The 17791-nt window shown below is 40.1% G+C and overlaps 1 protein-coding gene across 3 annotated transcripts in view; it reads right to left on the bottom strand.

Annotated features, from left to right (window-relative positions):
- Positions 1-2321: 2321 nt before the first annotated feature.
- Positions 2322-17791, bottom strand: part of ZHX1 (zinc fingers and homeoboxes 1) — a 34127-nt gene continuing 18657 nt past the window's right edge. For 2 of the 3 annotated variants that reach the window (XM_047783316.1, XM_047783315.1), the window contains exons 3-4: positions 14866-17715; positions 9862-11751 (exon numbers count right to left, since the gene is read on the bottom strand). In XM_047783316.1, coding sequence (XP_047639272.1) covers positions 14869-17490 — 2622 coding nt within the window. In that variant the 5' untranslated portion in view covers positions 17491-17715 and the 3' untranslated portion in view covers positions 9862-11751; positions 14866-14868. Of the gene's footprint in view, positions 3121-9861; positions 11752-14865; positions 17716-17791 lie in introns of those variants that run through there. The other variant, XM_047783317.1, reaches the window with a different exon arrangement.

The raw sequence follows: 17791 nt of genomic DNA, 5'->3' as shown, positions 1-17791 counted from the left end.
CTGTGGCATAGGCCAGCAGTGGTAGCTCTGATTTGACCCCTAGCCTGGGAACTTCCATATGCCTCTGGTAAGGCCCTAAAAAGCAAAATAATAATAATGATAATAATAATAAGTTAAAAATAAATTTAAAAAACTAGTAGGTACCAGTTTTTCACTATTGATGACATTCCTGGCACTGTGTTAAGAACTTTTTTCTTTTCTTTTCTTTTCTTTTGTGTTCTACTATATCCTTTTCTAACAATTTATGAAAGGCACAATGATTCCCACTTTGCGAATGAAAAATTGAGGCTTGGAGAGGTTAAGTTACTTGCTCAGGATCAATTATTATGTGGCTAAGGGCTGAAAGGAAAAAATTGAGTCAGTGTTCCCCCGTCACCACAGAAGAGGCACACTAATAATAAAGACCAGGGTACAGTACCTCACACATTTGTCAATAGAAAACATGAAGCTTTACTCTGGAGGCTCAATCAGGGAGCATTAATTCTTCTTGAAAACAAAAAACCCCACTAAATTCCAGAATTCTAACACCAACATTTACTAGAATTCTTATACTTTCAAGATGTTCCTGGAGTTCCTGTTCTGGCTCAGTGGTTAACGAAACCAACTAGCATCCATGAGGACGCAGGTTTGATCCCTGGCCTTGCTCAGTGGGTTAAGGACCTGGTGTTGCTGTGAGCTGTGGTGTAGGTCGCAGACAAAGCTCAGATCCTGAGTTGCTGTGGCTGTGGCATAGGCCGCTGGCTACAGCTCCGATTCAACCCCTCGTCTGGGAACCTACATGTGCTGCCAGTGCGGCCCTAAAAGACTAAAATAAAATAAAACAAAATAAAATAAGATGTGGATGAAGATAAAAATCTAAAGAATGTATACATGTATGTGTGACTGGTCCACCTTGCTGTATGGTAGAAAATCGACAGAACACTGTAAACCAGCTATAACGGAAAAAATAAAAATCATTATAAATATAAAAAAATAAAAATTAAAAAAGAAGATAAAAATCTGTTTCTACAGAAAAAAAAAAATGATTTGTATAGAGGGGTATGCTTGAGTTCCCCAAGGCAAAGTAGATGTCACTCTCTCCACGTAGCCCGCCTTCCTCTTTCCTGTAATCCCCCCATGCTTCTATCCATTGTGACATTTACCACACTGTGGACTGTTGGAGATTGGAAGTGCTGTCTTTTTTGCGCTTGTAAACTCAGCTCCCAGACAGGGCTTGGCCCAGAGAAGCTCAATCAATGCCCATTGAATGGACAGAAGTGGCAAAAGGAGCAGATAGGAGTACTTCTCAGTTGTAAGTCACATGCTCATGTCCTATCTATGAGTGGAGGAGGGGAGAACCCAACATTTATTGAGTATTACATACTAGATTATACTATGGGCACCGAATTAACTTTATTTTGATTAATTCTCACCATCTCTCTCTCTGAATTAGACATTATTATTCCCATTCAAAAGCTAAAGGCTCTGGTACTTTGCTGATTTCTCAGGAGAGGCTGTGGGGCTGGGAGGTGACAGGGAAGCCAAATGGACATATATGTGTATTCCACAGGATTTACAACCACTGGGACCTTTGCCCATCCTTGGCTGGGAGCCCCTGAGTACATCGCTCTTGGGGGTGCTTCCAGGATATAGTACTGCTCTCACTATACTAAGAAATTACAGTCCTCCATGCCCCTCCCAGTACTGGACCCCTCTCAATTTCCACCTCCACCTCTCAAAGGCAGTCCCCTCCACAAAAACAAAATACCATATTTGACCATAGACTTTAACCGAAGGTGGGAAGACTGGCTGTCTTCAACGTGTTTCTGGAATTGCCCCAAAATACAGACCTTTTGTGAGGCAAGAGGAAGACAGAGGAATTTCTTATCCATCCCTCAAGGATGGGTGTCTGGGGCGCTCCCACTGTGGTTCAGTGGGTTAAGAACCCTACACAGTGTCCACGACGATATGGGTTTGATCCCTGGCCTTGCTCAGCAGGTTAAGGATCTGCCATGGCCTGGCTGTGGCATAGGTTGCAGATGTGGCTCAGATCCTGCCTTGCTGTGATGGTGGTGTAGGCCAGCAGCTGCAGCTCTGATTCAACCCCATATGCCACAGGTGCAGCCCTAAAGAGAGGAAAAAAAAAAGATGGATGTCTGAGGTTACTATTCCCACCCTGCCACCCATCTTCCAAGGGAGATGATAAAGGTGCTGTGCCAAAGCCTGATACCTTTCTAACTATGCACCCCTTAGCTAGGCAATCAAAGCCCTCTACAACCTGTTGCCAACCTAACCAATACTGGGGTGTTTTTTTTTTTTTGTAATTATTATTACTTTTAGTGTTTTAGTTTCTACAACTTTATTGAGGTATAATTGATGAACACAAACTTTGCAGATTGACAGTGAGAAGTTTTGACCTAAGAATTCACCTACGCAAGATTCCCCACAGTCAAGATGATGAACCTGTGCATCACCCCTGAAAGTTTTATTCCCACCTCCCTCTTCGCCATCCCCTTCAGTGAATCCTTGCTCTCCAGCCAGGCTGGTTCTCTTCAGAATCAGCTTCCCATATTCTTCTCCCCAAGGCTTTCCCTCATCCTGCAACTTCCCTGCCTACCAGGTCACAGCTCACCATTTCCTTTGTTAGGAAAGCCCTTCCCGGAGCCCTCCATCTGGCTGACTCCCTGAAAGCCTTTCCTGATACCCTAGTCTGGACTATATGGCCCCTGTATGGAGTCACATAGTGCCACGTGCTTCTCTTTAACAGGGCACTTCTCGTCTCGAATAGCTCTTGTCCATGCTCGCTTTTTGGTCCATGCTCGCTTTCTGGCCCGTGCTCACTTGACCATCACTCCCAGGAGACTGTGGGTTCACTATGCAGGGCCTGGGTCATTCTGTCTCTGTGTAGCACCGAGCAGTGCCTGGCACCCAGTGGGCCTTCACTCCGTGTTTGCTGAATGGATCATTCATGAGAGTATTTGCACAGAATCCTCTTCCTTCTACACGGTCCCTCTTCCTCTAAGCCAACACTTGGTCCACAGCATTCATTTCTGCATCCTGTGCAGAATCCAAATGTATTCATGAGAGCCTGCTCTGTGCCAGGTGCTGAGGAGACCACTCATGGCCCTGCTCTCAAGGTGCCTAAATTGAAGTGGGGAAGACAGGTGACAAACATGTAAGCAAGAAAATTATTTAATTACAGGTTGCAGCAAAGTGCTAGGATTGAGAATAACAGGGCTTAGCAGGTGTAAAACATCTTCCATGATGAAATCACAGCTCTTCCTTTCCTCTTCTTACCCAAGTAGTTTACCTCTGAGCTCCCTTCTCAGTTTCCATGGCTATTTGTAAATATTGCTTTTTCTCCTTTTCCATCTTTTGTTTCTTTTGAGCAAAGCATACCCTTCTATTACTGTCACAATTCCATCCCACTAATTCTTGAGTATTTATTAATTACATTAACATATTAAGCTGGCTTATTTATTCTCCATATTCCATAAAATTTTATAGTAGGTACATTCATTGATTCAACTGAAATTTAGAGTACTCAAAGGATTAAGGATCTGGCATTGTCACTGCTATGGCTCTGGTTACAGCTGGGGCTCCGGTTCGATCCCTTGCCTGGGAACTTCCCCATGCTGTGGGCATGGCCAAAGAAAGAGTGGAGGATCCAATGATAAATAAGACAGACAAGATCCTTGTCCTCATGGAACCTAAGTTCTAGTGGGCAGGCAGACAATAAACATTTGGTAAATGAACAAGGTATTTCAGACCGAGGCTAAGTGCTACAAAGAAAATTTGAGGGATGATGTATAAGAAACTCCTTCAGGTTGGGTGGTCAGGGAAGGTGCCTCTGAAGAGGTGACCGTAGAGCTGAGCCTGGAGAGAAGAGGAGCTGGCCAGAGTGCATCTGGAATAAGAGCATCTGAAAAACTGCGAGGAAAACTGCAAGGCAAGAATGAGGAGCGGGAAGCAAGCCCTGGTGCTAAGGCCAAGCGAGCAGGAGGGAGAGGTGGCTCTGTGGCCTGAGCAGGAGAGTGAGTAGCCAGGCCTGGAGCAAAGGGCGTACGCAACACATGCCTATTGAATAAGCGATTGATCTAGTGATTCCAGGCATCTAGAATTGTGTTTTATTAGCTTCTTGGCTGTATTTTCTTGTATTTATTTTGCCTGGTGCCCATGACATTGCATGATTTCCCCATCACTCCCTTGGTTGTCATGTGATCTGACTATGTAGCTGAGTTTTGGCCTCTTCCCTCTTTAAAACTCAATTTCATGCCCTTTTATTCAGGTCAACAAGTCTTGAGCCAAATGAAATTTTCTCAGGGCTGTGGAGTGCACTGTCTGTTGCTGAGATCATTTCATTCCTGTATCACAGGCTGTTGTCCCAAAGACGAACGCTGCCTGCCAACACCAGCTATGTGCACAACCAGCTGGCATTACTTTTTTCTCTCCTGGTTCCCAGATTTGTAATCGTCAGTTCAATATGATCAACATTTATTGAGCAACAATTTTGTGAAGACACCGGCTAGGCACAAGAGGCAGTGCTTAAGGGTGAGAGCTCTCAAGACAGTTCAGGTTTGACACCTCCAACACTTACAAGGTAGGAGAATTTGAACCTTTGTGAGGCTTACTTTCCTTATCTATACCAAGGGGGTCATAATAACATCTACCTCATGGATCATCCATGGAGACTGAATGAAGCATGTTACTCTCTCGACCCAGTACTTGACACATAGAATCAGTAAATACTGCTTAATTTTTTTTTTTTTCTTTTTAGGGCCACACCTGCAGCATGGCTAGGGGTTGAATCAGAGCTGTAGCCACAGCAATGCCACATCTGAGCCGCGTCTGCAACCTACACCACAGTTCATGGCAATGCCAGATCCTTAACCCACTGAGCGAGGCCAGGGATGGAACCCGTATCCTCATGGATACTAATCAGGTTCATTACCACCGAGCCACAACGGGAGCTCCTTAAAATCGAAAACTTCTGCTCTGTGAAAGACAATTTCAAAAGGATGAGAAGACAAGCCATACAGCCTGGGTAAAAATATTTGCGAAAGGCAAATATGATAAAAGACTGTTATCCAACATATCTAAAGAACTCACCCCTGCTGAGAGGGACAAAGCAATTATCAAATAAAGTGTTGTACAACGCAAAAAAACCCAAAAACCTCTTAAAACTCAGTAAGAAAATGGTCATCCTGATTTAAAAAATAAGCCAAAGACCTTAAACATCTCACCAAAGAAGATATACGGATTGCATATAAGCACATGAAAAGATGCTCAACACCATATATCATCAGAGAGAGGCAAATTAAAACAACAATGAGGAGTTCCCCTAGTGGCTCAGTGGGTTAAAGACCCGATATAGTCTCTGTGAGGATGTGGGTTTGATCCCTGGCCTTGCTCAGTGGGTTAAGGATTCAGTGTTGCTGCAGGCTGCAGCATAGCTCAGAGATTTGGCTCAGATCTGGTGTTGCCTCAGTTGCAGCTCTGATTCGACCCCTAGCCCAGGAACTCCCATATGTCACAGATGTGGCCTTTAAAAGGACCACAACCACAACGACAAGATATCACCCCACACCTATCAGAATGCCTCAAATCCAGAACACTGACAATACCAAATGCTGGTGAGAATGTGGAGCAACAGGAACTCTCATTCATGGCTGGTGGGAATGCAAAGTGGTATAACCACTTTGGAGGGGAGTTTGGCAGTCTCTTACAAAACTAAACATACCTTTACCACATGACATAAAGATATCACAAGAAGTGATTCACATAGACCAATATTCATTATGAATGTGAGTGCAAAAATCTTCACCAAAATACTAGAAAACAGCATGGTAAAAGTGTGACATACCATAACCAAGTGGTATTTATCCTAGGAATGTAAGAGTGGTTCAACATAAGAAAATGAATCAATGTAATACATCATGTTAATAGAATGAAAGGGAAAAGAAATCCCTAAGATCATCTCAGTTGATGCAGAAAAGGCATCTGACAAAAGCCAAGACGCTTTCATGACTTCGAAAACTAGGAGTAGAATTTCCTCAACATGATAAAGGGCATTTAATAAAAACCCACAGATAACATTATATTTGATGGTGAGACTGACAGCTTTCTCTTATGATCAAGAACAAGGCAAGGAGGCCTTCTTTCACTACTACTGTTCAACACTGTAGTAGAAGTTCTAGCCAGAGCAATTAGACAGGAAAAAGATTAACAGGCATCCAAATTGGAAAGGAATAAAACAATCTATTCATGGATGACAGGATCCTATATAAAGAAAATTCTGAAGATTCCACAAGAAAGCTACTAGGGCTAATACACAAATTCAGTAAGGTTGCAGGTTACAAGATCAACAAACAAAATTTTTTTTTTTTTTCCCTACACCAGTACTGTACAATCTGAAAAGGAAATTAAGAAAGCAAATCCAATAATAATATCTTAAAATAATAAAATACCTATGACTAGGAATCCTCTGGTGGTTCAACGGGTTAAGGAGCCACCATTGTCACTGCTGTGGTACAGGTTTGTTCCCTGGCCTAGGGAACTTCTGCATGCTGCAGGTGTGGCCAAAAAAGTAACGAAAAATAAAATACCTATGAATAAATGTGGCCAAGGAAGTAAAAGACTTGTACACCAAAAACTACAAAACACTGCTGAAAGAAATTAAATAAGACCTAAATAAATGGAAAGACATCTTATTATATAAGATATATCTTATGATATATAGGAATACTTAATATTGTTAAGATGTCAATATCACCCAAAGAAATCTAAAGATTCAACATAATTCCTTCCATAATTCCTAACAACTAATTTTTTTTGATAAATGGAAAAGCCAATCCTCAAACTCATACAGAATGTCTAGGGACCCCAAACAGGCAAAACAATCTTGAAAAACAAGAAAGTTGAAGGACTCGTACTTATGATTTGAAAATGCACTATGAATAGTCATTAGTGTATTAGTCACAACTGTGGGACTGGCATAAGGACAGACATATAGACCAATGGAATAAACTTGAGAGCCCAGAAATAAACCTTCACATATATGGCCAACATGTTTTTGACAGGGTGCCAGCTCCATTCAAAGGGGAAAAGATAGTTGCTTTCAACAGATGGTGCTGGGATAACTGGATTGCCACACGCAAAAGAATGAAATTGGACCCCTACTTCAAAACATACAAAAACTTACTCAGAATGGATTAATGACCTAAATAAAAGAGCTATAACCACAAACTATTAGAAGAAAATGTAGGGGTCTAGCTTCATGACCTTGGATTTGACAAAGGATTCCGAGATAGAACATTAAAAGCATGAGAAAAGAAAGAAAAAATTAGATAAACTGGACCTCTCAAAAACTGAAATTTTGTGTGCATCAAATTTTGGGGGTGCATTATCAAGAAAGTGAAAAGACAAACAGAAGTGGACAAAATACAATCAGTTCTCATTACTCACAGTACTTATGTTCTATAAGTTTACCTGAATAAATGCTCCCAGGGTTTAGATCCTGGGATCTTCCGTCATAAGTTTTATCAATCAATGGATACATAGCCTTGTTTTATGTGTTTTTGCTTAAAGATACCTTATTTAATATATATTGTTTATTCATGAGCATTGAACTCGCAGCCAACAGGACAATATCCTATGCCTGAATGAAGCTGATCTAACACATATTTTTTCCACAAGACACCATCCCACAACCTTCTTGCACTTAAGAATGCTAGACAACACTTCAGCACCACACTTGGGGGTCATTTTAAACAGGAAAATCACCACCACCACCAAGAAAAAAAAAAAAAACCCACAAAAATATTTTAAAACTGGCACTAAAGAGATTACAAAAAGAAAGATGCTTCTGGAGTTCCCATCGTGGGGCATTGGTTAACGAATCCGACTAGGAACCATGAGGTTGCGGGTTCGGTCCCTGCCCTTGCTCAGTGGGTTAACGATCCAGCGTTGCCGTGAGCTGTGGTGTAGGTTGCAGATGCGGCTCGGATCCCGCGTTGCTGTGGCTCTAGCATAGGCTGGCAGCTACAGCTCCGATTAGACCCCTAGCCTGGGAACCTCCATATGCCGCGGGAGCGGCCCAAGAAATAGCAACAACAACAACAACAAAAAGATAAAAAAAAAAAAAAAGAACAGAAAGATGCTTCTTTATAGTCTGAGAGCTGAAGTAAGAGACAAAGCATCACCTTTTTTTGACCTCAGCTGGGAATGTACACACTGGGCAACTCAATTTTTTTTTTTTTTTTGTCTTTTATGCCTTTTCTTGGGCTGCTCCTGTGGCACATGGAGGTTCCCAGGCTAGGGGTTGAATCGGAGCTGCAGCTGCCAGCCTATGCCAGAGCCACAGCAACTCGAGATCCGAGCCGCGTCTGTGACCTACACCACAGCTCACGGCAATGCTGGATCCCCAACCCACTGTGCAAGGCCAGGGGTCGAACCCACAATCTCATGGTTCCTAGTCGGATTCGCCAACCACTGCGCCACGACGGGAACTCCGGCAACTCAAATTTTTTGCCACTATGCACAAGCACATGAATGAGCACAGAAGTGCCATGAATATTGAATAGCAGGTTACAAATAAATTTTAATGAGTAGTCAATTTTGCATATACAGAATCTGTGAATGAGAACTGACTGTATTTACAAATCATATATCTGATAAGAGTGCAACATCTAGAATATACGAACTCCTAAAACTCAACAAAAAGGCAACCCAAATAAAAACTTAGCGGAGTTCCCATCATGGCTCAGCAGAATTGAATCTGACTAGGAACCATGAGGTTGCAGGTTCGATTCCTGGCCTCACTCAGTGGGTTAAAGACCCGGCATTGCTGTGAGCTGTGGTGGAGGTCACAGATGCAGCTCGGATCTGGCCAATTCGACCCCTGGGAACATCCATAGGCCATGAGTATGGCCCTAAAAAGCAAAAAAACCCAAACAAACAAACAAACAAAAAAAACCAACCAAACAAGAAGAACTTAGCAAAGGCCTTGAATAGCCATTTCTCCAAAGAAGATATATAAATGGTCAGTAACCACATGAAAGATCCTCAAAAGCATTAGTGGTTAGAGAAATGCAAAATCACAGTGAGACATCATTTCACACCTACGAGGATGGTGATAACGGTAATTTTAAAAAACTGAAAATAAAAGGTGTTGGTGAGGACACTGAGAAATGAGAACCCTTGTACATTGCTGGTGGAATGTAAAATGGTTACAGAAAACTGTGGAAAAGTTTGATGGTTCCTCCAAAACGTTAAACCATTAAAACTCAGCAATTCCACTCCCAGACATAGGTAAAAGAACTGAAAATAGGGACTCACATTGTGAGTTGTATGCCAGTGTTCACTGTAGCATTTTTCTAGCCAAAAGGTGGAAAGAACCTGTGTCCACCCATAAACCAAAGAATACATAAACAAAATGTGGTATACATACACACGCACCTGCATGTACACTCACTGGAATATTACTCAGCCCTAAAAAGGAAAAAAATTCTGATACATGCTACAACATGAATGAACTTTGAAAATATTATGCTAAATGAATAATTCAGATACAAAAGGACCACGACTGTATGATTCCACTTATTTGAAATATCAAGAATAGGTAAATTCATAGAAACAGAAGGTAAATTAAAGGTTACCAGCAGTTGGGAGGAGGAGGACAATGGAGAGTTATTGCTTAACAGTTACAGAGTTCTGTTTGGGATGATGAAAAGTTTTGGAAATAGCGGTGATGGTTGCCCAACACTGTGAATGTAATTAATGTCACTGAACTGTACATTTAAAAAGGTATATAACTGCAAATTTTATTATATTTTACAATTTTTTAAAAACTCAGTTAATAAAATGAAGAAAATCACTGAAAACTACTAATCACTGCTAACTTTTATTTTGTATTCAAGGACACAATCAACCAGGAGAGGAGGGTTCTTTGCTCTGTCAAATAAAAATATTTAAAAGCTGGCAAACATCAGAGCAGAATTAAGTGCCAAGTCTATAAAAGAGACAGGGGAAAAATTACTAATAGTTATTTACAGCTGTACAAAGTTAACATATTGCAAGGGAAACATAATATAAATATATTCAAAGGTTTCATTTCCAATACTTGACATTTCAAATTTTGAAAACATTAAAATTACTGTCAAACAAAACTCAGACCACATTAGCAATGGTTTAAAAAAGGGAGCAATTTAATCATTATAATACAGAGTGCTTTAAGAAGTTTTTAAACGTGTAAAAGAAAGAACAGTTTAGTGCATTAAATTGTTACAGTCTTTACATTGCTTCTCTTAAAAAAAGTTAACAGTAGTATGAAAAAGCCACCCACAAAGCCAGCTGTCTGAGTGAAGAAACCAGCTAAATTGCAGCATTTCGGAATTACTAATAAAGCTATAGTTAAAAAATAAAAAGTTTATAAAAATGAAAGCAGCATGCATAGTCAAGGCTTTTTCATAACATTTTCATTAGCCGACAAACGTTTAGGTAAAAACAAGAGCTTAATATTTAGTATTCATTAAATTAGATAAAATAAACTGGCCAAGCCCACTACATCTTGTCATTCAGAAAAACATTTTGAAATTCAAAGCTAATGAAACTGAACATTTCTTCTATGAAGAAAGCACATTTTGAAAAATGGTCCTAGAGTCACAAAAGAAAGGGTCCTTCTCAACATGAATGAACAGCACCGGTCTTTACAAAGTTTGTGAGTAGGAACTTTCAGTCTCCTGATATATGGCAAAAGTTAACAGTTAATACTCCCATTATTCATAAGTGAAAAGCTACGTTTTAACTCATTGTGATCAGCTCAGAATTTTTTTTCTTTATTCGCTGAAATTGTTATACAAAGTAGAACGTCACCAAAAGAGAATTCTTGAAAATTCTGATCTGACACCTGCACAAACATTTCTGATTTCCACACGATTGTAAGAAAACACTAAGTAAATATTTACGATATGATTCCTTTTCACATTTTTGGTACGATATTTATTTCAGAGTTTCACCCTATCCAAATGCTTATGCCAGTTTCTTTCCCTTCTTCAGTACTGATTATGTTCAGTTTAATAAAAGCTAATTCAGTTTCTAATGAAAAAAAGTAACAGAGTATTACAAGTAGTAAGAGTGGTATCTACGAATGTGTTCAATGAAAGATCAATCTTTAAACGCCAATGATACCACAAAATCTTCTTGCTTCAATAGGTCAACAGGCTGTTTTTTTCTGTATAAACCCATGCACAGCTCTTAATCTTAGTGCAGGGCCTGATAAATGAGACGTAGAGATAAATCAGATTTCACTTTTTCCTGTTTCTAAGAATTTTTAGTCTGTAAAATGTTTGGTCACTCAAAGCTATAAGATTAATCACATATCAAAGAATACAGGCAATAAGGCCCATTTTATGAGACATACAGTATTAAGCTGAACAAAATATGAGGACAAGCTCTAGTGGTCATTAAACCCCCTCAGAAAGTCTAAGAATCAGAATGTCTCCATCATATCAGAATAAAAATGTACTGTATTAAAATTTGAATTTTTACAAGTTGTTTTTTAATTAGTGTTCTATGTACAATGCAGGACTTCTGCCATCTGCAGTAGTTTAACTTTGGCACAACATTGAGTTCCATTTCTTTTGGGTATTGGATGCTATTTTTGAGATTGTGTATGCCCCAAAACGTTTTCAGTGTCATCAAAGATTGGGCCCATTCACAGTAAATCAGACATCTGGAATTGAAGAATTTGTTCTCCTCCAACGTTTTAGGAAGCTATAAAAGAAAAACATAACAAAAAACTAAAATTTAAAAGATAACCATATTTAAACATTTACCACTGTTAGGGAAAAAATGATATAAATTAGCCATGAAATTTATATTAGGCATCCTCTACATTCACACATGAATCCTGAGACCACTTGCCAAGTGTGTCTTATACACTGCATTAGACTCTGTGTGCTACTCCAATGTATAGGTTCTGTATACACTAGATTTGCTTATGGACATTTTTCATGTAATAATTTATAAAAAATTCATAGTAGGAAATATACATTTCATTGTATCTGTAATAAACAGACTATGAAATCTAAAAACTCTTGTATCTTCTATCATATACAGGACTAGCTTGTGCTATATAGATATATCACTTTTTTTTTTTTTTTTTTTGCTATCTGTGCGGCGGCTTGATGTGAGATCTTAGTTCCCAGACTCAGGCTGCAGCAGTGAAAGCGCTGAGTCTTAACCACTAAACCACCAGGGAACTCCCTATGTATATCACTTTTTGGAGTAAATACACTGAAAAGGTTTTTGGTTTTTTTTTGGTAAATTAAACCATTTAGAGAAAATAAATGGTGAATCCTTTTATGAGATTAAAAGTTATTTTGTCGGAGTTCCCGTCGTGGCGCAGTGGTTAACGAATCCGACTAGGAACCATGAGGTTGCGGGTTCGGTCCCTGCCCTTGCTCAGTGGGTTAACGATCCAGCGTTGCCATGAGCTGTGGTGTAGGTTGCAGATGCGGCTCGGATCCCGCGTTGCTGTGGCTCTGGCGTAGGCCGGTGGCTACAGCTCCGATTCGACCCCTAGCCTGGGAACCTCCATATGCCTCGGGAGCAGCCCAAAGAAATAGCAAAAAGACAAAAAAAAAAATTATTTTGTTAGGCCAACAATAACTGTCTAATTAATGGGTTTTATAATTTTAGACTTCAGTATATTTTAAAAGCAGAGCACAGCAATTTATGTATCACAACGTGCATGTATAACTTATATGATACAATTTTTTGGAAACCATGGCTTTGTATGAATTTTCTGACCATAGTCTCCATCAGCATATTAATATATAACTTAAGAACTATCCACACAAACTACAAATAAGGTCAAACTAAGCTCTACAAAAAAGTTCATGTTATTTTTAGAATAAGATTGCAACTCCCTCCAAAATTACTGCAGAGGTTACTACAACAACAATTCACTGCAGCAACAAATTTGTTGATTTAATCTTGGCTGAGTGCACATTCTCACATTTAGCAGTAAAATAGAAATGCCTGTTAAAAATATTTTCTGCATCTAGGTTAGAAGAAAGCTTGTCCTGAAATTTTCTGACGTAACAAAATGCAGGGTTGCATTTCAGAACAAAGCGTACAGTACTGTTTAACCTCTTGTGACTCACTCACAACAATACATTATGCTCTACAACCTGGAATGAGAGCCATTCTAAAATAGATGCATTTTTAGTTTCATTTGTTTTTCTGCCTGAAAAAAACCAAAACTGTTAATGAAAAGAAAACCTGGAAAAAAATTGCTAAGCAGTAAGAATAGTGCCTGGTACATATTAAGCTCTCTAGAAATAATTGTTAAAACAAATGAAATCCTGGAAAAAGGCGTGTGGGGGGGGATTAAGGAAATTCTGTGCAGAATAAAAGAGCATAAAAGTAGAGGATGGCATAAGGAAGCAAAAAGCTATGGTGACATGTAAATATGCTCACGTGAGGAGGGGCTAGGCCTCATTTCCTCCCCTGCTCTTCGAGAACACAGCAGGGATTTCTGACAAGATGCTACTGATGATGGACAGATACAAACACTTCATGACAACTGCACTGTTTTAAAAAAGTATTGTCTTATCCTAGAACACTCCAAAACAGAGAGTAGAAGAGAACTATGCTACTGAGTTCCCAAAGCATTAGGAACTGAAGTTCTAATTCCAAATCAGGTATCTGATGTGTAACTAGAGGGAAATTTTAATTAACCCAATCTATAAAAGAACATGCCAAACCTTTCAAATCTAAAGCATATTTACTTACACTTTTTTGCCTACAGAGAGATATTTTTAACTTAATGCTGTTATGTTTCTGCTGGTAGCAGGTTTGTTTTATATCAAATAATGAAAAGACATTTTAGGCAATTGAGTTAATTTAATGTCAAATCTGTTATTTACCATTGATCTCTAAAACAGAAAAAATTTATATCACAGTTTTCAAAAACAGATGCCACCTAAGCAAACATGAACTTATATATAGCTTAAAACAGACCTTTGGCTTTTAATAGAAAAACTATTGAATAATTTTAATATATAAAGCATTTTAAACTCTAGTTAAAAATCTAATAGTGTAGGGGGGAATACAATGAATAAAAAAAGATACCCATTGGCACCTAGTTGCCTAAAACTGAGCAGTCCTCACCCCTGTGCTAAGTCTTTCCTTGAGTATACTTTTCCCCTTCTTTTTAGTTCTCTCTTTTGAATTCTTTCCTTAAACAGCTTTAATGAAGGAGGGTTGCAAGAAATACATTTTAGTTATCTTTAGTATTTGTGAATCCCCAACCCGCCCACCAGTCTTCCTTCTTAGAAAATGGGTAACTTTCCCTTAAAACAGAGTAATAACATTTCACATAGGAAATAAATAATTGGAGTTCCCTTTGTGGCTCAGCAGTTAACGAGCCCGACTAGGATCCATGAGGAGGCGGTTTCCATCCTTGGCCTTGCTCAGTGGGTTTAAGGACCAAGTGTAGCCGTGAGCGGTGGTGCAGGTTGCAGGCATGGCTTGGATCTGGCCTTGCTGTGGCTGTGGTGTAGACCAGCAGCTGCAGCTCTGATTCGACCCCTAGCCTGGGAACCTCCATATGCCGCAGGTGCAGCCCTAAAAAGTAAAACAAACAAACAAAAAACCATTAAGGCAACATGCAACTCTTTACAATAAGCATAATCATCATAAAAATCAGACTACACACGATAATCACCTATCTCTCGGCTATACTCCCGGCACCCAGTCCTCTTATTAGTATGAGAGAAAACTACCTGAGAACAAAAACTGTCGAAAGCAAAGATGACAGGTACAAGGTGACTGGTCTAAACAGATGTGGCTGGTGAACATACACTCAGATTAAAAACTTACATTTCAGTCATCCGACTTAGAAAGCTTTCGTTTCACATGTCGTGGGGGTTCCCAAGTGTCACTATCGTCCGTTTCTTCTTCATCCTCTTCCTGATCGTCGATAACTTCCTCTTCCTCCTCGTTTTCCTCAAATAATTCTATTCCTAACTCTGATCTTCTCTGTCTTTCGGCAAACCATTCTCGGACCTGCTCGTAGCCCATGTGTGATTTGTTCACGAGTTCATCGAGGTCTTGCTCGTTTAGAAATTTGTGCTTCAGGTAATAGTCCTTAAGTATTGCAGTTCCAGTTTTAAATTTGATAAGCGACGGCCCCCTGTCCCAGCTGTTCATCCTCTTGCTTCCTCTGGGCCGCCCGCGGGGTCTTCCTCTTCCCCTTCCTTTGGGTCTCCCTCTCCCTCTTTTCCTCAGAGAGGACAGACCGTTCATGCTGGAGTTGGCGCTTTGATAGTAGTAGTACCATTTCAGGTTTCCGTTTTTCCAAGCATAACGGGTGTCCCCAAACCAGCTGACTATGTCTGTTCTAGCAAGGCCGCTTTCTTCGGCCAACTTGTCATACTCTTCTGGCGACGGCCACTGGGTTCGGACGAATGCGCTTTTAAGCATGTGCAACTGCTCGGGGGTTTTTTTACATATCTTGCCCGTAGTCCCTGACTTCGGTGCACTAGCCTCATCTCCGGGAGAAGTTTCTCCACCTTCTTCTTTGGAACTACCTGCATTGCTTTCCTCTATTTCCACTTTCTCTTCCTTTAAAGCTTTTGATTTCTTCTTCTCTGTAAACCAAGCATCAATTTCCCTTCTGGTGAGTTTGGTTTGCGCTCTTAACCTATTTAATTCCTCATCGGTAAGTACGGAGCTGTTGAGAAAACTCGCCTGAAGGGCACGGAGCTGCTCTGCCGTCTTCTCTTTAAACTTTTGGGGAGTAAAGTCGGGAAAAGGATTCCAGGATTGTTTCTGCTGTGACGCAACAACAGTTGGGGATTCCGTGGTTTCATCACTGGAGTCTATAATAATAGTGGCCGAGGAATCATTGTTGAGATGTAAGCACTGATTACTCTTTGAATTTCTCTGGTTGTACCTTGTGTCGCTGAACCATTTTTTAATCTCTCCTTTAGTCAGGCCTGTGATTTTCATAAGTCTGATAATTTCGGAATCGTGGGGAAACTGATTCTTCAGGTAGCTAACTTTTAATTCTGCCAGTTGCTCTTTAGTCTTTTTTGCCCGAATGCCAAATGAGTCAGGGTTTGCCAATGTGGTTTCATGTTTGACAAGCTGAGAAGACGGGACTGCTGCTGTTGCTGGTTTGGTTTCTGCACCAGCCTGGGCAGCAGGCACCTGGGTTTTCTGTACAGTTGTTTGATTTGGAACTCCTGCCACGGTCAGGGCTATAGGTGCTGTGACTGGCAAGGTATTTGTGCCAGCTACCTGTGTAAGGACCAGACCTGGCTGACCAACTATTTGGCATGTCTGTAAAATGGATGGTAAACCATTACTCCCTGTGGAAATGTGGGTAGGAATGACAGTGATGGTCTGAGGTACTGTGTGTACTGTGCCGTTGAACTGTTTTCTTCTTGCCTCCTCTACTTCCTCGGGAGTCCAACTAACACCATGTTTTAGACGTTGGGCTGAAAACCATATCTTGATCTGTTCCTCTGTATATTTTGCTTGGGCAGAAAGAACAGTAATTTCTGACATTGTTGGATAAGGGAATTTGTTGTAGGTGTTAAGCAAGAGGGGGTTGTTATCCAATGCAGCATTGTAGGTAGGAATGCTATTCACAGGGATTAAGACTTTGGGAATCAAACTGGAATTCTGCTGAGCTGAGACAGCGGTTATCACCTGCGCTAACCCAGGAAGAACAGCTGCTGCTGGGGTCACAACTGTGCTGGCAGTAGTTGGATGTATTCTGTTAACGAGGGAAGTACTTGTACTCGATTCAGAAGCTGAAGAACTTGGATTTTCCACAGTTTCTTCATGGTCTGCTTTGATTTCATTCTCTTTCTCTTCTGGAACGTCCTCAACTGAGTTATGATGAACTGTAATCCGTTTGTTCTCCACTTTATTTTTCATCATTTTCATGATAGGAGTTTTACTGATAGATATACCAGAAGAAGAAACTTCCATGGAGTCAGCTTGCTCTGAATTCTCCTCTTTAACAAAACTACCATCAAAAGTCAGATCATTTATTGTTTGTTCAAAGATTGTCTGGTTATTTCGTTTCACCATAGTCAACTTAAAATTCTCTTCTCCTGGGTGATATTTCAGATTATGCTCGGAAAGTGCATCATACCTTTTGGTAAGAAAATTGCATTCAACACAAACATAAGATGAATTTAGCACTACATTGGGGTGTTCTGAATCCACATGAAAAGTAAACATATTCAGATCTGGAGTTTGAAAAGTACAATATTTACATTCATAGCCACCTTCAACTTTTTTATTTTGCTGATTGTCAGAATCCACAGATTCATGCACTTCTTCTTCACTTGAGATACTCTCTGCTCTGGTGTTTTCTACAGGTGTAAGCACAGGAGGACCTTCATCCAAATCTGAGATCAACTCGAGGTCTGGATCCTGCTCACTGGCAAGGACCATGCAGGGTGTTGTTGATTTTCGCCTGCTTGCCATTCTGATGTTATGGGGAAAATCTCAGTGATGATTAAAAAGCATCGGGGCTTAAAACTGTTCAGTATTCTTCATATGAAAACAATGGCTTTTGGTTCTTCAAGTCCGTTTTTGTGCTCAACAAGTCTCATTAGCAGCTTCTTCATGGTGCAATCAAGTAAAGAGCTTATGGTTGGCAAATAAAATACTGTCGAACTGCGGAAATTTCTGAAGCACAACTCCAATCACCTACATTAAGACAAATTAAAAATGTTTTCAAATGAGTGATTATCTCTCAAACAAATTACAGTTATATTTCACTTAT

Source organism: Phacochoerus africanus, chromosome 6, assembly GCF_016906955.1.
Source record: "Phacochoerus africanus isolate WHEZ1 chromosome 6, ROS_Pafr_v1, whole genome shotgun sequence".
NCBI lineage: Eukaryota > Metazoa > Chordata > Mammalia > Artiodactyla > Suidae > Phacochoerus > Phacochoerus africanus.
Note: the sequence above shows the minus strand (reverse complement) of the source record. Positions and strands in the feature narration are given on the sequence as shown.